General features: G+C 39.7%; 1 protein-coding gene across 1 annotated transcript in view; it reads right to left on the reverse strand.

Annotated features, from left to right (window-relative positions):
* LOC139465815 (protein crumbs-like) overlaps window positions 1-25,054 on the reverse strand; it is a 99,103-nt gene that overhangs the window by 44,365 nt on the left and 29,684 nt on the right. Inside the window, exons 2-12 of the mRNA XM_071247749.1 lie at window positions 22,783-22,887; window positions 16,888-16,998; window positions 16,072-16,188; window positions 11,828-11,944; window positions 8,933-9,049; window positions 8,352-8,462; window positions 7,363-7,479; window positions 5,659-5,769; window positions 4,821-4,934; window positions 3,295-3,405; window positions 57-176 (exon numbers count right to left, since the gene is read on the reverse strand). Of these exons, the coding sequence (XP_071103850.1) occupies window positions 57-176; window positions 3,295-3,405; window positions 4,821-4,934; window positions 5,659-5,769; window positions 7,363-7,479; window positions 8,352-8,462; window positions 8,933-9,049; window positions 11,828-11,944; window positions 16,072-16,188; window positions 16,888-16,998; window positions 22,783-22,887 (1,251 nt within the window). The remainder of the gene's footprint in view (window positions 1-56; window positions 177-3,294; window positions 3,406-4,820; window positions 4,935-5,658; window positions 5,770-7,362; window positions 7,480-8,351; window positions 8,463-8,932; window positions 9,050-11,827; window positions 11,945-16,071; window positions 16,189-16,887; window positions 16,999-22,782; window positions 22,888-25,054) is intronic.

Below are 25,054 nucleotides of genomic sequence, written 5' to 3' on the forward strand. Positions count from 1 at the left end.
TGCTCAACATCAAATTCATCTCATGACAATCGTCACAGTAAGGCAACAAGTCTTACCGATACAGCTCTTTCCTCTCAACTGGTATCCAGGTTTGCAGGCACATGAGTGGGAGCCGTTGGTGTTGGTGCACACCTCACTGACGTTGTTACATGGACTCCCGTTACACTCGTTGATGTCTGTTAGTGGGGCACAGAAACCATATCAAGTTTACTTGAACATATTTAAGAATTGACCTTCACTTTGTGTGAGTTCATTGGAGTATGAAGGTTCATACTCCAATTGACTCCAAGTCAATTCTTATAATTTTTTATCACAATTTCTTACCTCAAAGGATGTAGGTCAAGATCTAAACACAATTTTATTTAGTACGTGTGACTTCATGTTTACACTGACAGCCATACAACAACCAGCTATATCGCGGAGTAAAATAGTTCCTCAAAAAGAGATGTGTAATGAAGCGTATGGATGCACAACTTGCTCTTCAGAAACATCTTACGCAGCGCATGGGTTCAAATCATATCCTCATTAGATGAGAAAGGTCTGTAAAGAACTACCTCAGTACGTCAGTCACAATGACAGCACATCGTAATACACTTACATCAAGTACAAAACGTCAAAATGGCCGACACGATAAACGTGACGGGAGATATTTCCGAAGTTGTTAATGAACCTTTTGCAGCTACATGTGTTAGTCATCATTGATCAACTGGCCGATCATTGAAAGGTGAATAAAGATGCGTCAAACAGACACTAAGGTAAATTCATAGATTGCTGTAGACGGTCAATGTCAGCCTAGGCACGGATCGAGTCGATACTACGATAGTTTAGATGTGCATTTCTTCGTTTATTCATTAGGACGGGCGGTAGCGAGGATATTCGTGAACAATCATGCAGTCATGCTCTCTGACATTTCTCAATGTATACTGAAAAGCTGAGACCAAGAATAAAGGTTCTAAATGATCAGAAAGAACGCTTATGTATGTTTTCGTGCTAGGGAATTCCCAGGGGTTTCCCCAGGAATGTGGAAGTAGTCCGTCAGTGTATACGTCATTTAAAGAACACGGCCTCGTGAAAAACGTATGAACGTCAAATTGTGTCGTTCATACACTTATGAACGTCAATGTTGCGGTCATGTGACTGACCTCTCGTCCAATGGAAAAGCCGTATAACGTGTAAACTTCAAATTAAAAAATTATTTAGTGATAACAACCATAACAATCATAATACTATATGTCCTGACTCATGAACATCTGTTAATAATACCAATCAAAAAACAATCAAAAACATATATGTTTATGATACACAGAGACTTACATAAAAACATGCCTTTCGTTTCTTTTAACTTGAAATAAAGGACAAAACTATGCAATAATAGTCAAAAGTTACAAATGTAGTATTAAATGTTACTAATAAAGGACAAACAGATGCTGGTTAAAAAATACAAAGTTGATATAAAGGTCAAAAGTACGCAATATAATAGTCAAATGTTACGAAAAGACTTCAAATGAAAAGAAAGAACAATATATACTAAAGAACGCCAGTGTGCACAAAAGGACACTAAACTGCTGATAGGAAAACGTTGACAATAAAGAATGCCAGATGGCATTGTAAACTTGTAAAACATTCCGAGTTTAATTGGCTCCTTCAGCAGTGTATATTTCTTGACCGAATGGACACCCGTAGGTATTTCCATCTCATCCAATCAAAGACATCATCAACTCACTCAAATTCCAATGACTCATTAAACCCCTCGCAAACTGACATATCATAATATCAGCCCTCACTTATCTCGACCACTGGATAAATTGGCATGTATCTTGTTATTCCAGTACACAATCATAATAATAATTTAAGTCTATCAGTATTTAAGGGTCTTATAACTACTAAATTAGCATTTGCCATATAAATATTATCTCAAACTGCATTCAAGTATGCATAATATTTATCATCTCAAATAAGTAATATACTAGTATGAGTATTTGCCATGCAAATATTCTAAAATAATACGTCCAAAAACATGCAATTTTATTTTATGATTTGATGTAACAGTGATGTAATCAAGAACAAACGTTCTAGGGACCAGCTAAAAAGACTTAAACTCAAGGTGCTGCTCTGTCCAGGGGAAGTCCAGAGAATATAGTTTTATGATCAAGGTAACAAAATACAACACTGTTTAATCTGGAAGCGCACTCATGTCACAATAGTCAGGATTTTAATGTCAGTACCTGCCGACAGAGTTATCATGTCCCTCGCTGCCTTTATTAACGTGTGTAGTGGCCGATGGTGTTCTGGCAGTACCTACCTACAGAGCAGTCTTGACCCTCCCAGCCTAGATTGCAGTAACATGTGTAGTTGCCGATGGTGTTCTGGCAGTACCTACCTACAGAGCAGTCTTGACCCTCCCAGCCTAGATTGCAGTAACATGTGTAGTTGCCGATGGTGTTCTGGCAGTACCTACCTACAGAGCAGTCTTGACCCTCACTGCCTGGATTGCAGTAACATGTGTAGTTGCCGATGGTATTCTGGCAGTACCTACCTACAGAGCAGTCTTGACCCTCACTGCCTGGATTGCAGTAACATGTGTAGTTGCCGATGGTATTCTGGCAGTACCTACCTACAGAGCAGTCTTGACCCTCCCAGCCTAGATTGCAGTAACATGTGTAGTTGCCGATGGTGTTCTGGCATTACCTACCTACAGAGCAGTCTTGACCCTCCCAGCCTAGATTGCAGTAACATGTGTAGTTGCCAATGGTGTTCTGGCATTACCTACCTACAGAGCAGTCTTGACCCTCACTGCCTGGATTGCAGTAACATGTGTAGTTGCCGATGGTGTTCTGCTACAGAGCAGTCTTGACCCTCACTGCCTGGATTGCAGTAACATGTGAAGTTGCCAATGGTGTTCTGGCAGTACCTACCTACAGAGCAGTCTTGACCCTCCCAGCCATTATTGCAGTAACATGTGTAGTGGCCGATGGTGTTCTGGCAGTACCTACCTACAGAGCAGTCTTGACCCTCCCAGCCTAGATTGCAGTAACATGTGTAGTTGCCGATGGTGTTCTGGCAGTACCTACCTACAGAGCAGTCTTGACCCTCCCAGCCTAGATTGCAGTAACATGTGTAGTTGCCGATGGTGTTCTGGCAGTACCTACCTACAGAGCAGTCTTGACCCTCACTGCCTGGATTGCAGTAACATGTGTAGTTGCCGATGGTGTTCTGCTACAGAGCAGTCTTGACCCTCACTGCCTGGATTGCAGTAACATGTGAAGTTGCCAATGGTGTTCTGGCAGTACCTACCTACAGAGCAGTCTTGACCCTCCCAGCCATTATTGCAGTAACATGTGTAGTTGCCGATGGTATTCTGGCAGTAGCCATTCTTGCAGGGAGAAGCACTGCACTCATCAACATCTGTGGGTACATCAGTTCATCAACATGAAAACACCTTCAGAGAACGGACTCTTCTAGTTCAAGGCAAAGAGATCACTAAGACTAAGATCACTTCCAAAATTTCAGAAAAAACTATTGTTTTTCTTCTTTCTTAGATTTCACTGGAAATAGAGAATCTCACCCTTGTGTCATTGATAAAAGCGGAAAAACTTGGAGGTATATTTGATATCAAAAGACACGGGGGTGAGATTTTATTTATCATCCAATGTCATTTTTCCATCTTTTGCAGTTGTAGACAGTAATAAGCAGCGCCTAAAATGTAAAAAGTACTGCTAACAGCTTCAGTAGCAGAGCCATTGGTGATGGCATTTGATTGTGACATCATGGTAGCCAATAACATAATAATGCAAAGCATTGTGATGCAATTTCTTGGCAGCGATATCTACAATGTAGATATTTCTTGATCTCACCCAAGCAATATCTCCTGTGGGAGCCAGTTTTGCATGATAAAAGAAAGATAAATACAGGCAGAGTTGACATGATGTGATTTTTTTATCTAATATTTCAAATTTGTACTGACCAAGTTTCTTTTCACTAATTTGTTTACCTGAATTTGCTGAAGGGCTTGGTGTAATTTTTTTGTGCTTTTTTTTCCAGAATACTTAATCCGCTAGAGGGGGATGCGCATTATACTTGGGAGCACACTATACTCAAGAAAATACTGAATACAAACAAAGATATTTCTAAAACAAGCAGTTTTTCAACAAAAGGGAGCAAGAAATATACACATGAGTTTTGACAAATATGAGTGAAGACATTCATTAAGATCAAAAACAAAAGATCATCAATCTTAATACAGAAATCACATAAAATATCAAGCATCATATATAATATCCATAAATTCTGCAGAATTTCTGTCACTGTCTGAATCCCTGCAAGCATTTCCGTCATCCATTTTTTGTTGTACCATGACATCATCTGTTGCAGCATACATTGTATTTAACTATACATAATATTCATTGTTTAATACAACTACATTAAATGATAAAGAGAATTGATGACTGGGACAAAAACTTTAATGTGCAATAGCGAAATACACAAATGAAAAAGACCAAATTTTAGACTATGCAAAAAGATATAAATTGGAAATAATCTCCCAGACCCAACAAGGTTAAAATTTTGAATTGGGATCAAAACTGGGGGAAATATAGAATAGGTAGGGGGTTAAGAGAAACTGGAAAGGGGAAGGAAGTTTACGCGATTCATGGAGCTGGCGAGCTTGACATCAATGCAAGGGAGATAATTAACAAAGGGGGATAATCGAGAATGAATGCTGCTAAGCATGTTGATGTTTCCTTTAAATACAATTTTAATCAAATACAACATTACACCTAATGAGGCCTTCAGTTTGTACAACTTAAAGATGATAGCCTGACCTTCAGTGCAGTTTCTCCCCGTCCAGTGTTCGGTGCAGTTGCAGGTGTAGTTGCCGATGCCATCAACACAGGTACCACTGTGGCTGCACGGGGAGGCCAGGCAGTCATCAATAACTGAAACATCATCAACAACATCTACCATGACAACAGGAGACAACACTAAAAACATAGACTGTGACTGACATTGTTGGACATACCCCCACTTTAAACAGCATTGCAGTTGAATGATGTTAGTGAGCTAAAGTGATGCCATTCAAACCCACAATCAACAGATCCTGGATTCATCACAGTGAATTGTGGCACCTCAGATCACGGGGGCTACCCATGACTACTTACTGTTGGTGAACTGTTCCTGATCAGACAGACACCTCAACAGGTGACATGCTACAAGTGAGGGTAGGCATAACTCACCTTCATCACAGTGAGTTGTGGCACCTCAGATCACGGGGGCTACCCATGACTACTAACTGTTGGTGAACTGTTCCTGATCATGACCTGAAGACCCACACCTCAACAGGTGACATGCTACAAGTGAGGGTATCATAACTCACCTTCGTCACAGTAACTTGTGGCACCTCAGATTACTGGGCCACCCAGGACTAGTAACTGTTGGTGATAGTTGAACTGTTCCTGATCATGACCGGAAGACCCACACCTCAACAGGTGACATGCTACAAGTGAGGGTAGACACAACTCACCTTCATCACAGTGAGTTGTGGCACCTCAGATTATGGGGCCACCCAGGACTAGTAACTGTTGGTGATAGTTGAACTGTTCCTGATTATGACTGGAAGAGCGACACCTCAACAGGTGACATGCTAGGGTAGATGTAACTCACCTTCGTCACACAATGTGCCCTGATAGTCGACGTCACAGACGCAGGTGAAGTTCCCTGGCCTCTCCTGGCAGGTTCCATTGACACAGGGATCTGTCTCACACTCCTTCACATCTACAGACACATTGAACATGGGAACTAGGAACTGGCCATCAACAAATACATGTAGTCAAACCCTACATTAAGCACAGTCAAACCCTACATCCAGCACAAAGTGAAAAGCTACATCTAGCACACAGTCAAACCCTACATCTAGCACACAATCAAACCCTACATCTAGCACACAGTCAAACCCTACATGAAGCACACAGTCAAACCCTATATCTAGCACACAGTCAAACCCTACATCTAGCACACAGTCAAACCCTACATGAAACACACAGTCAAACCCTACATCTAGCACACAGTCAAACCCTACATCTAGCACACTGTCAAACCCTACATCACACTGTCAAACACTTGTAGTAGGTTAGGGACCGACCATTTGGAAGGGAAGAGAATAAATTGTTTCTGAAAATTCTTGAGAAAGGTGATCATTCTACAGATACTTGAAAAAAGATATTACCTGCAACAAAAATGACACTGTTGCAAGGTGTTTTTCTTCAAAAATAAGTCAGGCTTATAGTTATAAATAAAAATATATCTGGTGTTGCAGCTGAATCTCTATTCTTGATACAAAATCACAGCTTGCTCCCCCCGCCATCAGAATATTAAATGGCCGGTCCCTCAAAGTATTTAGTATGACAAAACAATTTTATGTTATTCTGGCTTTGGATAACTTCCAAGAATCATAGCAGATGCTTGATTTATTAACTTATTACTTAGGAAACCCCATTCGTGACCAACTCGTGTTATTCCGTGACAAGCTGAATAGCGACTCGTGCCCTCTCATGGCCATTTTTGTGACCGGGCTTACCTAAAACAATTGTCAACTTGTTTCGTAATGGTTCACACATTTTCCCATATATTATATATATTTCAGATGCAATTCAAAGCACATCGGGACATGCGGAATTATAAAGTATGATTGAAGACATTTTACTGTGTCTTTGGTATATTTTTAGATGCAAGACATATGTAAAATCAAAAATTATTTCTGAGGGATTCTTTGATGAAGAACTTGAAATCACATGCGCATTCTGATTGGTTTGTCGTATTTTCGCACATAACATTCATCGATAGGGGGACGAGTCTTCTTGCAGGTGATGGAAAGGGGCGAGTAGTGACGAATGTAGGGGGACAAGTCTTCTTGCAGGTGACGGAAAGGGGCGAGTAGTGACGAATGTAGGGGATGAGTCTTCTTGCAGGTGACAGAAAGGGGCGAGTGGTGACGAATGTAGGGGATGAGTCTTCTTGCAGGTGACGGAAAGGGGCGAGTAGTGACGAATGTAGGGGATGAGTCTTCTTGCAGGTGACGGAAAGGGGCGAGTGGTGACGAATGTAGGGGATGAGTCTTCTTGCAGGTGACGGAAAGGGGCGAGTGGTGACGAATGTAGGGGATGAGTCTTCTTGCAGGTGACGGAAAGGGGCGAGTGGTGACGAATGTAGGGGATGAGTCTTCTTGCAGGTGACGGAAGGGGGCGAGTGGTGACGAATGTAGGGGACGAGTCTTCTTGCAGGTGACGGAAAGGGACGAGTGGTGACGAATGTAGGAAACCCCTACAGCAACTACATGTAACCAAGACCTAACATGAGAGACTGCTGTACCTGTCTCACATGTATCCCCCGTCCACCCAGTGCCACACGAGCAGGTGAAGTTGTTGGTTCCTGTATCGGTGCAGTTGCCGCTGTTCTTGCATGGAGTACTCTCACAATCATCCACATCTGAAGACAAACATTTTAGTCTGGTATCTCAGCAATATTATAGATGGACACACAGAGAATGAACCGTACATCAATATTTTGGCTAATGAACAAGTCATCACATTCGTGATATGAGGTGAGGTGAAATTGGGTGTAACGTCGCATGCATGTGTGTGTGTGGCTGCTTGTACTAGTCTGAACTGATGCCGATTTATAGTGCTAGCTCACTGAGATACCATGCCGCAGCTTTACATGAGTACCCCACTCAGACACAGTATACTGACTCCAAGCCGACCAGTTCTTGTTTTAGCCCCTTAATGCCAAGCACCAGACAGGGTAACAACAAGTACCATCTTTTAATGTCTTTTGGTATGACCCAGGATCGGACACTGTTCCTCTAGACCACGGAGGGGGTTCACATTCATGACATATAACATTCACCTTACATTGATTGTACCTGGTGGACGACAGGGCCATGTGTTACTTAATTTGGACTGGTGGGATGCCTTAAAGATTGTTGTTAAAGTGAGTGAGTGAGGTGGATTTGATGCTGGTTTGAACAGTATTCCAGTCCGATGATGGCGTGTCAGCTTAATGTGGGAGGAAAGCCTGAAGTGATGCTGACACTTACCACTGCTGCGAGCACGGGTATGGTGCCGACATAGCTAGAAACATAACAGGGGATTACAGGTTTTCATAACTGTCACCACTGTCAATTTCCTAAAAATCTAGGGTGTGTCAATTCTGTGCACTCTGTGTTTAACATCTTAACTCACTGTTGAAAAGGGACATTTTCTCGGCACCATATATGATCCGGGGGCTCTAAGGGGGTTGCAAAGGGAGGCACCAGAAAGGGTCCTGTGGCACAATGAGGTGAAGAACTTAATACATACCAACGTCACAAAGCCAGCCAGTCCATCCAGGTTGACAACTGCATGTGTAGTTATCTGCCCCTAGCACACAGGTGGCGTTGTTAGTGCAAGATGCTCCAATACAGTAGTCCACTTGTAAAAGAACATAGTATATTTCAGTTATTACCTGAGTAACTCGAAACAATCTCAGGCATTCATCATAAATAGGGAAGTGGATAGTCAAGCAAATCAACAAGAAGAAATAGAACAAAAGTAGTATCACTAGATTTAGGTTTGCCCATCGGCTTAATGTAACATCTTTTTATGGCCCCTGCCAAAAATATTTTTGTTTCATGATACCAACCTTTCTATAATAAATGACCAGTCCCTTAATAAGGATTAAATTTAGAACTTTTATATTTGACAAATATAGAACTGTTTCATTTCATAATGGCCCCATCTATAGTTGTGATACTTCTTTGTCATAGGTGATACGAAAGTTGTAGGAGTCAAGGTTTCTGTGGAGGTGTTGGAAAACAAATATATAATTGCTGAATTGACATTCTGGGTACTTGCATAGATACTAAATAAAAGATAGCAGTGGTTATCGGATCTATACCAACCATCTTCACAAGTCGGTCCAAGCCATCCTTGTGTACAGGAGCATGTAAAGTTGTTCGTTCCCGCGTCAGAACAATTGCCATTGTTTTTACATGGGGTCGTGAGGCAGTCATCTACATCTGAAACATGGAGGCATGGTGCTGCTCAACAGAATGTACGTCTGTCATAAGACTGTGTTAAACTATGAAAGCTGTCAATGCTAGACCCGTAGAGATCCAGGGTAGAATGGGTCTTCAGCAACCCATGCTTGCTGTAAAAGGCGACAATGGTTGTCGTAAAAGGCGACAAACAGGATTGGGTGATCAGACTTGCTGGCTTGGTTGATGCATGTCATCATATCCCAATTGCAAGAATTGATGTTCATGATGTCAATCACAGGATTGTCTGATCCAGACTCGATTATTTATAGACATACGTCATATAGCTGAAATATTGCTGAGTGTGGCATTAAACAACAAACAAACAAACAAACAAACAAACAAAAGCTATATTGCTTTCTATTCTAGATATTTAGTACAAGACTCTCTTCCATGACTGATGGACTGACATACATTACACATCAGTCATCAGTTTCTGATTGGCTGACAATAGATAGGAAGGGCTTGTGTTGCAGTATTGTGGATTACCTGTCCAAAATGAATTAATTTGTAAGTTCTGAGCCATGACGATTCATTTGTCCGGTTGGGAATAAATCAGTGGTTACTCAGTGTGCTCAGTCGCTCAGGTATCCTTGTAAAATACCCCAATAGTTTGGTGAAATCTTAATTGTACAAACGTAGAATTTAAACCAAAGTGAACAAGCGTAATGTGAAGTGTGCAAGTCTGCATTCTGAGAGATACCTTGCTCTTTTTTGTGTGCACAGAAAGACACCATATTTAAAATACTTCAAATATTTTCAGTTCAGAGACTAAATATTGGTATCATATACAATTGTGGTGAGGTGAAATGAGGTTTAATGTCACGTTGAAAATGGTTACACTTACACTTATCTACATGTGTATGTGTGTGTGGCTGCTTCTACTGGTCTGGACAAATGGCAATTTTATAATGCTAGCTCACTGAGTTTAACATGGATACCCAACTCAGACACAATATACAGACTCTGAGCCGACCAGTCCTTGGTTTAGACCCTCAATGCCAAGTGCCAGGCAACCACAAGTACCATCTTTTAACATCATTTGGAATTGTGCGGACAGGGATCGAACCCCCGACCTTCCACTGTCCGGGCAGATATTCTGCACTCTACTAGACCACGGAGCTGGTCTCTTATACAATGACACCGAGGTGCAAATATTTAGTGCAAATGGGAAACATGCTCTGTTTGAAATGAGACACTTTTGTATGGTGTGGCTGAAATGGTAAGTGCCTTATTATGATGGACTGCGTTGATGGGAGTTGGCTGCTAATTATTTTTCATAATCCTCTCTGAGGTCCACACACTTCTGCCAACGATACCAGAGTGGATCCCACGGGGGTAGAAGGCTGCCTCCTCGTAATGTATAGATCTTCTGTTTGTTTGTTTGTTTGTTTAACGCCACACTCAGCAATATTCCAGCTTTATGACGGCGGTCTGTAAATAATCGAGTCTGGACCAGACAATCCAGAGATTGACGTCATGAGCATCGATCCACGCAGTTGGGATACGATGACATGCATCAACCAAGTCAGACATCTATCTTCTGACCACCATCGGACTTTAACTAAGGTAACTAACTCAATGCGTGACCAGGAACAATCATGTGACGTCACATAAAACATGATGACATCATGACACTGTACAGGCCCCTCACTTGTACAATACTTTTACAAACTGGCAACTGGCCAATCAGATAGCTAGATTCTTTAGTGGGAAATAATAATGTTAAAGTGTTATACAAGACCTTTCGTAATAAGGAAACAGATGATCACAATAATCTCTTAAGCTTACGTCATGTTCAAAAATAACATAATATTTATAAAATAATCAAAGTTCAAAACATATTTTCACACTGTTACTATTGAGCTAGCTGTCTAGTCACCATCTTGCTGTGATGAGTGACCTAGTCAGTCAGTCAAGTAAAGCTGTTGCGCTTTACAATTTCAGTGTTGATTTGATTGTTGATCATATTGTACATAGTCTTCTCTTCTAGGTAACACAATAATCGAAATACACGCTGTATGATAAATGGGGCAGTTTACTGTTGTGAAACGGCCTTGACCTTTCCTAACTCCAGCACTGTATCGTAGTTATTAAAGCCACTTCAGTTCAGAAAGTGAAAGTATGTCTTTAACTTTGATTTGTTAAATAAATACATCATGTTACAAAAATAACCATATTTGTTTCCATACCATAAATATCATACATCGGTTTTTCCTAAAAAATGATATTAATATTATATATGACCATTAATGATATGGTATACTGTTTTGTTTGTGAACCGTATTCCCTTATACATTGTATACCTAATTTGTGTCCAAAACATTTTTTAATAAGTGAATTCTGATCTCAATTTACATAACTTTAAAAAATGATGCTGCAAATTATGTCAATAGATACATTACTGGACAAAATGTTAAAATTTTTCAATGTGAAGTTTATACCATATACAGGTTTTTCATTGGACGAGAGGTCGGTCACATGACCGTGAAATTGACGCTCATAAGTGTATGAATGACCAGTCCCTAAATAATGATTAAATTTAGAACTTTTATATTTGACAAATATAGAACTGTTTCATTTCTTAATGGCCCCTTCTATAGTTGTGATACTTCTTTGTCATAGGTGATACAAAAGTTGTAGGAGTCAAGGATTCTGTGGAGGTGTTGGAACACAAATATATAATTGCTGAATTGACATTCTGGGTACTTGCATAGATACTAAATAAAAGATAGCAGTGGTTATCAGATCTATACCAACCATCTTCACAAGTCGGTCCCAGCCATCCTTGTGTACAGGAGCATGTAAAGTTGTTCGTTCCCGCGTCAGAACAATTGCCATTGTTTTTACATGGGGTCGTGAGGCAGTCATCTACATCTGAAACATGGAGGCATGGTGCTGCTCAACAGAATGTACGTCTGTCATAAGACTGTGTTAAACTATGAAAGCTGTCAATGCTAGACCCGTAGAGATCCAGGGTAGAATGGGTCTTCAGCAACCCATGCTTGCTGTAAAAGGCGGCAATGGTTGTCGTAAAAGGCGACAAACAGGATTGGGTGATCAGACTTGCTGGCTTGGTTGATGCAAGTCATTGATGTTCATGATGTCAATCACAGGATTGTCTGATCCAGACTCGATTATTTACAGACCGTCGTCATATAGCTGGAATATTGCTGAGTGTGGCGTTAAACAACAAACAAACAAACAAAAGCTATATTGCTTTCTATTCCAGATATGTAGTACAAGACTCTCTTCCATGACTGATGGACTGACATATATTACACATCAGTCATCAGTTTCTGATTGGCTGACAATAGATAGGAAGGGCTTGTGTTGCATTTTTGTGGATTACCTGTCCAAAATGAATTAATTTGTAAGTTCCTAGCCATGGCGAGTCATTTGTCTGGATGGGAATAAATCAGTGGTTTACTCAGTGTGCTCAGTCACTCAGGTATCCTTGAAAAATACCCCAATAGTTTGGTGAAATCTTAATTGTACAAACGTAGAATTTAAACCAAAGTGAACAAGTGTAATGTGAAGTGTGCAAGTCTGCATTCTGAGAGATACCTTGCTCTTTTTTGTGTGCACAGAAAGACATCATATTAAAAATACTTCAAATATTTTCAGTTCAGAGACTAAATATTGGTATCATATACAATAGTACTGAGGTGAAATGAGGTTTAACGTCACGTTGAAAATGGTTACACTTTCACTTATCTACATGTGTATGTGAGTGTGGCTGCTTGTACTAGTCTGGACAAATGGCAATTTTATAATGCTAGCTCACTGAGTTTAACATGGATACACAACTCAGAGACACAATATACAGACTCTGAGCCGACCAGTCCTTGGTTAAGACCCTCAATGCTGAGTGCCAGGCAGGGCAACCACAAGTACCATCTTTTAACATCATTTGGAATTGCGCAGACAGGGATCGAACCCCCGACCTTCCACTGTCCGGGCAGATATTCTGCACTCTAATAGACCACGGAGCTGGTCTCTTATACAATGACACCGAGGTGCAAATATTTAGTGCAAATGGGAAACATGCTCTATTTGAAATGAGACACTTTTGTATGGTGTAGCTGAAATGGTAAGTGCCTTATCATGATGGACTGCGTTGATGGGAGTTGGTTGCTAATTATTTTTCATAATCCTCTCTGAGGTCCACACACTTCTGCCAACGATACCAGAGTGGATCCCAACGGGGTAGAAGGCTGCCTCCTGGTAATGTATAGATCTTCTGTTTGTTTGTTTGTTTGTTTAACGCCACACTCAGCAATATTCCAGCTTTATGACGGCAGTCTGTAAATAATCGAGTCTGGACCAGACAATCCAGAGATTGAGTATCAATCTACGCAGTTGGGATACGATGACATGTATCAACCAAGTCAGACATCTATCTTCTGACCACCATCAGACTTTAACTAAGGTAACTAACTCAATGTGTGACCAGGAACAATCATGTGACGTCACATCAAACAAGATGACATCATGACACTGTACAGGCCCCTCACTTGTACAATACTTTTACAAACTGGCAACTGGCCAATCAGATAGCTAGATTCTTTAGCGGGAAATAATAATGTTAATGTGTTATACAAGATCTTTCGTAATAGGGAAACAGATGATCACAATAATCTCTTAAGCTTACATGTTCAAAAATAACCTAATATTTATAAAATAATCAAAGTTCAAAACATATTTTCACACTGTTACTACTGAGCTAGCTGTCTAGCTGCCATCTTGCTGTGATGAGTGACCTAGTCAGTCAGTCAAGTAAAGCTGTTGCGCTTTACAATTTCAGTGTTGATTTGATTGTTGATCATATTGTACATAGTCTTCTCTTCTAGGTAACACAATAATCGAAATACACACTGTATGATAAATGGGGCAGTTTACTGTTGTGAAACGGCCTTGACCTTTTCTAACTCCAGCACAGTATCGTAGTTATTAAAGCCACTTCAGTTCAGAAAGTGAAAGTATGTCTTTAACTTTGATTTGTTAAATAAATAGAGCATGTTACAAAAATAACCATATTTGTTTCCATACCATAAATATCATACATCGGTTTTTCCTAAAAAATGATATTAATATTATATATGACCATTAATGATATGGTATACTGTTTTGTTTGTGAACCGTATTCCCTTATACATTGTATATCTAATTTGTGTCCAAAACATTTTTTAATAAGTGAATTCTGATCTCAATTTACATAACTTTAAAAAATGATGCTGCAAATTATGTCAATACATACATTACTGGACAAAATGTTAAAATTTTTCCATGTGAAGTCATACCATATACAGGTTTTTCATTGGACGAGAGGTCAGTCACATGACCATGAAATTGACGCTCATAAGTGTATGAACGACACAACTTGATGTTCATACGTTTTTCACGAGACCATGTTCTTGAAATGACGTAAACACTGGCGGACTACTTCCACATTCCTTGGGGAACCCCTAGTAATTCCCTAGCAGGAATAAATGTTTCTCATCATTTAGACCCTTTACTTGGCGTTTTAGCATACATTGGGATAAGTCAGAGTTTGATTGCATGTCCGTTCAAGGATATCCTCGCTACAACCCATCCTAGAGAACAAAACAAAGGAAAGCACTTCCAAACTAAGTAACCACAGTATTGACTCAATCCATGTCTTAACAACAGTGATAGTCTACAGCAATATGTCAATGTACCTTAGTATCTATTTGACACATCTTTACAATCACCTTTCAGTGATCGGCCAATTGATCAGTGATGACTAACACTTGTAATAGCCACAGGTTCCTTAAAAACTTCGGAAATCTCTCCTGTCACATTTATCGTGTCGGCCATTTTCATGTCTTGTATTTGATGTAAATGTATTATGATGCGCTGTCATTGTGACTAACTTACTGAGGTAGTTCTTAACCGACCTTTCTCATCTAATGAGGATATTTATTAGTACATTTGCTGTACAGAAACTACAAAATTGTTCCTGTTGAGCATGTTGAGCATACAGAAGCTAATGTCATCTCTTGTTTTGGGGAACTATTTTATTCTGGAATACAGCTGGTTGTTGTATGGTTGTCAGTGTATAACCATGAAGTCACACTTAATATACTTAATATACTTGTGAATGTAGATCAAACATTGAGGTAAAATTAGTGATATAATTTTTTTATAAGAATTGACTTTCATTTTGTGAGAGTTCATTGGAGTATGAGCCTTCATAGAGTGAGGGCCAAACTGTATGAACGTCGTCGCTCTCTGAAGTCCATTCAGAGTCCATTCTTAATTACAATAAACCCGATTCACAGTTTTACAGCTTTACAGTTTTACAGCTGGACTGAAATAACTGAAATTTTGCAATAAAAACATTATTACCCAAAGACACATTTTTTTCAAACAATGTTAATTGTATTTTCTGTTACCCCCATGGGCATTCCGGCTTAGAAAAGATACCTCCCTCCCCCTAGCAACTTAGGTTGGTTATCAGGGGTGACTTACTTGATCGGGAGGTCAGGTAAGGTAACCTGGTTGATTGCCTGTCATCTTACCCCAACGGTGTTGGTTGATGCTCACAATATCAACCACTGGATTGTCTGGGATAGACTTATTACTTACATACCACTGTCTATAATAAGGCAGAGTGCAGTGTTAAACAACCAACAAACAAACATAACATTACCCTGAACAAGCGCAGATACATTTTGGGGGGAAAAGGATGTATGTGTATTCTTGTTTGATGATACCAACCTTTCTATAATAAATGACCAGTCCCTAAATAATGATTAAATTTAGAACTTTTATATTTGACAAATATAGAACTGTTTCATTTCTTAATGGCCCCATCTATAGTTGTGATACGTCTTTGTCATAGGTGATACGAAAGTTGTAGGAGTCAAGGTTTCTGTGGAGGTGTTGGAACACAAATATATAAATTTCTGAATTGACATTCTGGGTACTTGCATAGATACTAAATAAAAGATAGCAGTGGTTATCAGATCTATACCAACCATCTTCACAAGTCGGTCCAAGCCATCCTTGTGTACAGGAGCATGTAAAGTTGTTCGTTCCCGCGTCAGAACAATTGCCATTGTTTTTACACGGGGTCGTGAGGCAGTCATCTACATCTGAAACATGGAGGCATGGTACTGCTGAACAGAATGTACGTCTGTCATTAGACTGTGTTAAATTATTTAAGCTGTCAATACCAGACCCATGAAGATCCAGGGTAGAATGGGTCTTCAGCGACCAAGGTTTGCTGTAAAAGGCGACAATGCTTGTCGTAAAAAGCGACAAACAGGATCGGGTGATCAGACTTGCTGGCTTGGTTGATGCATGTCATCATATCCCAATTGCGAGAATTGATGTTCATGATGTCAATCACAGGATTGTCTGATCCAGACTCGATTATTTATAGACCTACGTCATATAGCTGGAATATTTCTGAGTGCAGCGTTAAACAACAAACAAACAAACAAACAAAAGCTACACTGCATTCTACTCTAGATATTTAGTACAAGACTCTCTTCCATGACTGATGGACTGACATATATTACACATCAGTCATCAGTTTCTGATTGGCTGACAATAGATAGGAAGGGCTTGTGTTGCATTTTTGTGGATTACCTGTCCCAAATGAATTAATTTGTAAGTTCCGAGCCATGGCGATTCATTTGTCTGGATGGGAATAAATCAGTGATTACTCAGTGTGCTCAGTTGCTCAAGCATCCTTGAAAAATACCCCAATAGTTTGGCGAAATCTTAATTGTACAAACGTAGAATTTAAACCAAAGTGAACAAGTGTAATGTGAAGTGTGTAAAACTACCTGCATCACAGAGCCAGCCAGTCCATCCCGAGGTACAGTTGCAGGTGTAGTTGGATGGTCCGAGGATGCAGACTCCTCCATTGGCGCAGGATGCAGTGTGACAGTAGTCTTCTGGAAGGAGATAACAGGCATTGTGGAGGATGAGGGGAGGATAAAAACAAAGACAAACAGTAACCTGAAGTATAGTGTGGTAATTATGGAAGGACAATTGACATGTGGTGGGTGACGAGGCCTCTCCATGTTCACAACACACTGGTACCCTAAGGAATTGTTTTAAGACCAAAGCTATGCCAATCTTTTTCTTTTCTTTCTTTCCTATTTGTTACGACGGGTGGCTGAAAAGTTTTGAGCCTAACTATGATGGACTGCAATGGTGGTGTTGGTTGGTTGGTCCCACACGCCATCAACCAAGTCACAGATCCTCACCATCAGAACTGATCCGATTTCTTCCTACCACAAACAGTACAGTCCAGAGGCAGATACAGCTTTTTCGAAAAGGGGGTGGGGTGTGTGTGTGTGCACAAATAAGATCTATTTATTGTCTTTGGTGGTAATTTTTACAGATATAAAGATTTTTTTCGAAATAAAAAGGGGGGGCGTGCACCCCCTTCTGTATCTGCCCATGTAGTCCATGGGAACTATTGTAACACTGGTCCCAAGGGGGTCAGATTAGGTGAGATTATGTAGTTATACCATTAATCTCTCATACAGAACCTGAAGAGCTATCTGAAAGCACCTTAGCAGGTCTACACTATGCTTGTAAATGTGCATTCTGAGAGATACCTTGCTCTCATTTGTGTGCACAGAAAGACACCATATTAAAAATAATTCAACTATTTTCAGTTCAGAGACTAAATATTGGTATCATATACAATTGTGGTGAGGTGAAATGAGGTTTAATGTCACTTTGAAAATGGTTACACTTACACTTATCTACATGTGTACTAGTCAGGACAAATGGCAATTTTATAATGCTATCTCACTGAGACACCATGCCACAGTTTAACATGGATACCCCACTCAGACACAATATACAGACTCTGTGCCAACCAGTCCTTGGTTAAGACCCTCAATGCTGAGCGCCAGGCAGGGCAACCCCAAGTACCATCTTTTAACATCTTTTAACATCTTTTGGAATTGCGTGGACGGGGGTTGAACCCCCGACCTTCCACTGTCCGAGCAGATATTCTGCACTCTACTAGACCACGGAGCTGGTCTCTTATACAATGACACCAAGGTGCAAATATTTAGTGCAAATGGGAAACATGCTCTATTTGAAATGAGACACTTTTGTATGGTGTGGCTGAATTGTTAACTGCCTTATTATGATGGACTGCGTTGATGGAGTTGGTTGCTAATTATTTTTCATAATCCTCTCTGAGGTCCACACACTTCTGCCAACGATGCCAGAGTGGATCCCACCGGGGTAGAAGGCTGCCTCCTGGTAATGTATCTTCTGTTTGTTTGTTTGTTTGTTTGTTTAACGCCACACTCAGCAATATTCCAGCTTTATGACGGCGGTCTGTAAATAATCAAGTCTGGACCAGACAATCCAGAGATTGACGTCATGAGCATCGATCCACGCAGTTGGGATACGATGACATGCATCAACCAAGTCAGACATCTATCTTCTGACCACCATCAGACTTTAACTAAGGTAACTAACTCAATATGTGACCAGGAACAAGCAAGTGACGTCACATCAAACAAGATGACATCATGACACTGTACAGGCCCCTCACTTGTACAATACTTTTACAAACTGGCAACTGGCCAATCAGATAGCTAGATTCTTTAGCGGGAAATAATAATGTTAAAGTGTTATACAAGACCTTTCGTAATAGGGAAACAGATGATCACAATAATCTCTTAAGCTTACATGTTCAAAAATAACATAATATTTATAAAATAATCAAAGTTCAAAACATATTTTCACACTGTTACTACTGAGCTAGCTGTCTAGTCGCCATCTTGCTGTGATTTGTGACCTAGTCAGTCAGTCAAGTAAAGCTGTTGCGCTTTACAATTTCAGTGTTGATTTGATTGTTGATCATATTGTACATAGTCTTCTCTTCTAGGTAACACAATAATCGAAATACACACTGTATGATAAATGGGGCAGTTTACTGTTGTGAAACGGCCTTGACCTTTCCTAACTCCAGCACTGTATCGTAGTTATTAAAGCCACTTCAGTTCAGAAAGTGAAAGTATGTCTTTAACTTTGATTTGTTTAATAAAGACATCATGTTACAAAATATCCATATTTGTTTCCATACCATAAATATCATACATCGGTTTTTCCTAAAAAATGATATTAATATTATATATGACCATTAATGATATGGTATACTGTTTTGTTTGTGAACCGTATTCCCTTATACATTGTATATCTAATTTGTGTCCAAAACATTTTTTACTAAGTGAATTCTGATCTCAATTTGCATAACTTAAAAAATGATGCTGCAAATTATGTCAATACATACATTACTAGACAAAATGTTAAAATTTTTCAATGTGAAGTTATACCATATACAGGTTTTTCATTGGACGAGAGGTCGGTCACATGACACAACTTGACGTTCATACGTTTTTCACGAGACCATGTTCTTGAAATGACGTAAACTCAACTTCCACATTCCTTAGGAAATTCCCTAGCATGAATAAATGTTCTCATCATTTAGACCCTTTACTTGGCGTTTTAGCATAGAGATTTCCGAAGTTTTTAAGGAACCTGTGGCTATTACAAGTGTTAGTCATCACTGATCAATTGGCCGATCACTGAAAGGTGATTGTAAAGATGTGTCAAATAGATACTAAGGTACATTGATATATTGCTGTAGACTATCACTGTTGTTAAGACATGGATTGAGTCAATACTGTGTTTACTTAGTTTGGAAGTGCTGTTCTTCGTTTTTGGTTCTCTAGGATGGGTTGTAGCGAGGATATCCTTGAACAGACATGTCCTGTCACATTTATCGTGTCGGCCATTTTCATGTCTTGTATTTGATGTAAATGTATTACGATGCGCTGTCATTGGGACTGACTTACTGAGGTAGTTCTTAACAGACCTGTCTCATCTAATGAGGATATTTATTAGTACATTTGCTGTACAGAAACTACAAAATTGTTCCTGTTGAGCATGTTGAGCATACATAAGCTAATCACCTCTTGTTTTGGGGAACTATTTTATTCTGCAATACAGCTGGTTGTTGCATGGTTGTCAGTGTAAACATCACACATACTAAATATACTTGTGAATATAGATCAAGGTCTACGTCCTTTGAGGTAAAAGAAGTGATATAAAAAAATTATAAGGCCAATCTGTATGAACCTCATCGTGTTCTGAAGCTCTGACGTTCATACAGTTTGGCCCTCACTCTATGAAGGTTCATACTCCAATGAACTCCAATGAACTTAGTTACAATAAACCCGATTCACAGTTTTACAGCATTGGATTGAAATAACTGAAATTTTGCAATAAAAACATTATTACCCAAAGACACATTTTTTTCAAACAATGTTAATTGTATTTTCTGTTACATCAGGCATATCTTAGACATAAACTTACCACCCCATGGGCATTCCGGCTTAGAATAGATACCTCCCTCCCCCTAGCAACTTAGGTTGGTCATAAGGGGTGACTTAATTCATCAGGAGGTCAGGTAAGGTGACCTGGTTGATTGCCTGTCAACTTACCCCAACGGTGTTGGTTGATGCTCACAATATCAACCACTGGATTGTCTGGGACAGACTATTATTACTTACATACCACTGTCTATAATATGGCAGAGTGCGGTGTTAAACAACCAACAAACAAACATAACATTACCCTGAACAAGCGCAGATAAAAATTTTTGGAATAGGACGTATGCGTTTTGTGAGCACAAGTTCAATATCAGTGCTATATAAATGCAAGAAATCCTCCCAAAAAATGCATTTGGTGGTCATGTTATTTTTATTGGAACATATCACAAAATGAATTTGTAATAGTTTACATAGTTTACATAGTTTACTTATAAATACTAGTATTGACATGACAGATATTAGGTATGACCCTCAAACCCTCTCTGGGCCCGCCAGAAGTATGCTGAAATAGCAATGACCCTGGGCTTCAGTAATCTACCGGTAATATCCAGAGTTACAGGACCACCTCCATGGTCTAGCGGTAGAGGATCCGCCCAGAGAGAGGAAGATCCGGGGTTTGATCCCCGCCCGCGTCATACCAATAGACGTTAAAAGATGGTACTTGTTGTTACCCTGTCTGGTGCTCGGCATTAAGGGGCTAAAACAAGGACTGGTCGGCTCGGAGTCAGTATACTGTGTCTGAGTGGGGTATTCATGTTAAACTGCGGCATGGTATCTCAGTGAGCTAGCACTATAAATCGGCATCAGTCCAGACTAGTACAAGCAGCCACACAAACACACACACGTACATGCACGTCGCTATATATGTGCAATAATCTTGGACGCGACGTTAAACCCCATTTTACTTCACCTCACCAGAGTTACAGCCATGCAAAGTGTAACAAAGGATACAGGGTACGATATAATGTCATCACACATGTATATGATTTTCTCTCTGTTCACACATGTTATACAATACACACTGATTAAATTATTATTAAAAAAAGTAAGCTGCGTCATGATCCGGTAGTATTGATTTCATATCACCCTATCACCTGTTACGAAATATCTAACAACTAAATTGCGATCATTGCATAATTCATGCATAATACGTACTGGATCCGGAAGCTAATAACACACGTTGGGATTACTTGTAAGAAAATAGGTCTCCGGTAACCTGTGCTTGTTGGTAGAGGTGACAGAATGGATCAGGTGATCGGCCATCATGACTGGACTTGGATCAGCATGTCATTGTATTCAAACGAATTACAATAAAAAAACCCAACATTTTAATTACTCCACCACTTTGCTTCTTCTAGATTACTCTAACTTGTCTGAATAAACATTTAATTCCCAAGGCTTATCACCCTGAAGCCATGACATGTATATGTCTAGAATCACATAATTACCATCACTAATAAGATGTAAATCCCCATTGTATTACACATTGACTATCCGCCATTCTGAAATAGTTGCACAGCTATGTCACTTATTACTGTTGTTTATATTTATGACTTAATCCTTGTCAGATGACCGTACCCTATATATAAAACCTTTGGTCCAGAGGCTAAAGACCGTCCGCGAAATGCAATAAATGCGAAGCGGATCTAAAACCTATAAATCAGTCAGAGGCTAAAGACAAGAGACCCTTTGCCTTGCTAGGTTTGGGCTAGAGCTCCAGGTTGTCAACACAGCAACCTATTCTACTATGTACTGACCTTGTACATAGTGTTCCTTGCATATATATATTTATTATATTTATAAAGTAAAATTTGTACACCATAATCCATCGACTTGATGTAATCACTACAGAGAACCATATACCGCCCCCTTTGCATATAGGTATATGCATATTATATTCATATTCACCGTATGTGTCCTTGCCCCATACATCATGCCTATTGTAAGTTGCATCCCTTTGGCATGCCAGGATCCTCTTTTGTATGTGAGCACCACACCCATGCTCATGAGTTTCATCGAAGTGGTAAACAGTGAGACAAGCGAACTCTTAAACCACTAGGTACCACACCACCTCTGACACATGAAATAAGGTTGGTTGGTTGGTTTGTTGTTTAACACTGCACTCAGCAATATTCCAGCTATATGACGGCGGTCTGTAAATAATCGAGTCTGGACCAGATAATCCAGTGATTGATATCATGATCATTGATACATGCAATTGGGATCGATGACATGCTTCAACCAAGTCAGCGAGCCTGACATGAAATAAGGACGTTATTGTTACAGATATATATATTCATATGAACTCACCTGTTTGACACGTGGGTCCAAGCCAGCCATCTGTACAACTGCAGTTGCCGGTACCAGCCAAACATGTTCCATTGTTTTCACAGGTCACGTTCACACAAGCATCAACTGAAAACAACAACATAAATCATTGGGGTTTCAGAGGATTTCAGTATAGAAAATAAACTCTTGACATCTGATACTGGTCATAGAAGTCAACTGGGCATTGGATGTCCAAAATGGCTGAACATATTGGCAGGCTGACTGATGAACCTGGGTGTAGGATTGTGGCATCATAATCTAGACACTGCTTTATCATTACTCCTTATAAAATTTTAGCATTGTAACAACCTAGTTGCTGTCCTGTAAAAATGAATGCAATTTACGTTAATTGACATGCGTTTTCAGATATTTAGACACCAGAATGTTCGATGTGATGGCACTCATAAAGTCACAATCAGTTATGTTCACACTTTGAATGCCAACTAGTGGGCCATAAGATAGATATATAACCCACAGGGACACGGATATGGGTGAAATTGTTTTCTGTAATTTTCACTGATCATTGTTATTTTTGCTTCAAGCTGACTGGCTAGGTTGTTCCAATTGCTCCATTGTTTACATTGTTTGTGAAGAAGTAGCATTGTAATGTCATAGGATTTTTGGTTTGTTTGTTTCTTGCTGAATGCTGTACTCAGCAATATTCCAACTATATGATGACGGTCTGTAAATAATCAAGTCTGGACCAGACAATCCAGTGATTGATATCTCAATAATCAAGTCTCGGCCAGACAATCTAGTGATTGATATCTCAATAATCAAGTCTGGACCAGACAATCCAGTGATTGATAACTCAATAATCAAGTCTGGACCAGACAATCCAGTGATTGATATCTCAATAATCAAGTCCGGACCAGACAATCCAGTGATTGATGTCTCAATAATCAAGTCTCGACCAGACAATCTAGTGATTGACATCATAAGCATCGATCTATAAGTTGGATAAGATGACATGCATCAAATAACTCAGCAAGCCTGACCACCCAAACCTGAGTCACCTTTTACAGCAAGCTTTGGTTGTTGAAGACCTATTCTACCCTGGATCTTCATGGGTGGACATCATTAGAACACACTAAAGATGTCATCCAGTGTTCATGACATCACAAATGATTTGATGTCATGTCATTCCAATAATATAGTAACTGAGTGATGTCTCCACTTGAGATCAGGAAACTGACATTATTTGCCTTTTCTCAGAAAAAAGACCATGGTAATGTAAAGAATAACCTAATTGCAACTTGGAAGTCCAGATTATCTGTTCCGCTTGAAATTTATGTTGAATGTTCCTCTCCAAGGCTTTGAACTTACAGAATGAAGTCACTTGGGACAGATAGTCTGTGATTCATCAAAAATGTCACACAAACATTTCCCCCAAACCTTTCTTTGGTAATAATTAATTTCTGTCTTAGGGTGTACATGATCTATCAGTTGACCCCCAACCCCCCTGACAATGACATGGTGCGAGTGTCAAAGTGTATCTGTTACTGGAGTGTAATTTTTTGTTTGTATTTCTCAAGGGGAATTATACCCATGGAAGGTTTTTTAATTGGAAAGTGTTCCCACACTGGGAATATTTGTTCCAGATGGAATGAAGTCCATGTGGAACTGATCATCATAAGAATTATAATGTCAGTTCCATGGTGAAATTGGGTTAACATTGTCCATGATCATTACACTCATTGAGTGATGTGCATGCACATGTGGGTTTGGCATAGTCTGGACTAATGCCAATTTTATAGTGCTAGCCTACTGAGATGCCATGCCCCAACTGGGCCGACGTTCTAACACTAGAACAAGGAGGCGGTCAGCTCCATATAGAGCATGACGGCATTAAGGTCATGTCAAGTGAGCACGACCGCATTAAGGTCACTTCAAGTAAACTTCCTAATCAGCCAATCAGCATGAAGGAAAATAAATTCTCAGTATGAGTGAGTGAAGCATTCAGACCTGCCTGCATAATCTGTATCTCAGGAAAGAACATAAACAAGGACTTCTGACTGCCAAAAAATAAACTCAGGCAACAATTTTGCTTTGGATAGGTTATACACCCTCTCATTTTCAAGCAGCAGGGTATCTACACTCAAGGGAGTACAATTTAAGGAATGTTTGTGTTCCAAGTGTGTTTTCATTGTGATTGTAAAGAACTGAAGACAAATCATCTCAGAAACATGACATCTGATCTATGCAACCTTCCTTTAGAATGGATGGTCAAAGTTCACTCAGAGTTCACTTGACC

Source organism: Haliotis cracherodii, unplaced genomic scaffold (genome assembly GCF_022045235.1).
Source record: "Haliotis cracherodii isolate W230 unplaced genomic scaffold, xgHalCrac1.p SCAF_18, whole genome shotgun sequence".
NCBI classification, from domain to species: Eukaryota; Metazoa; Mollusca; class Gastropoda; order Lepetellida; family Haliotidae; genus Haliotis; species Haliotis cracherodii.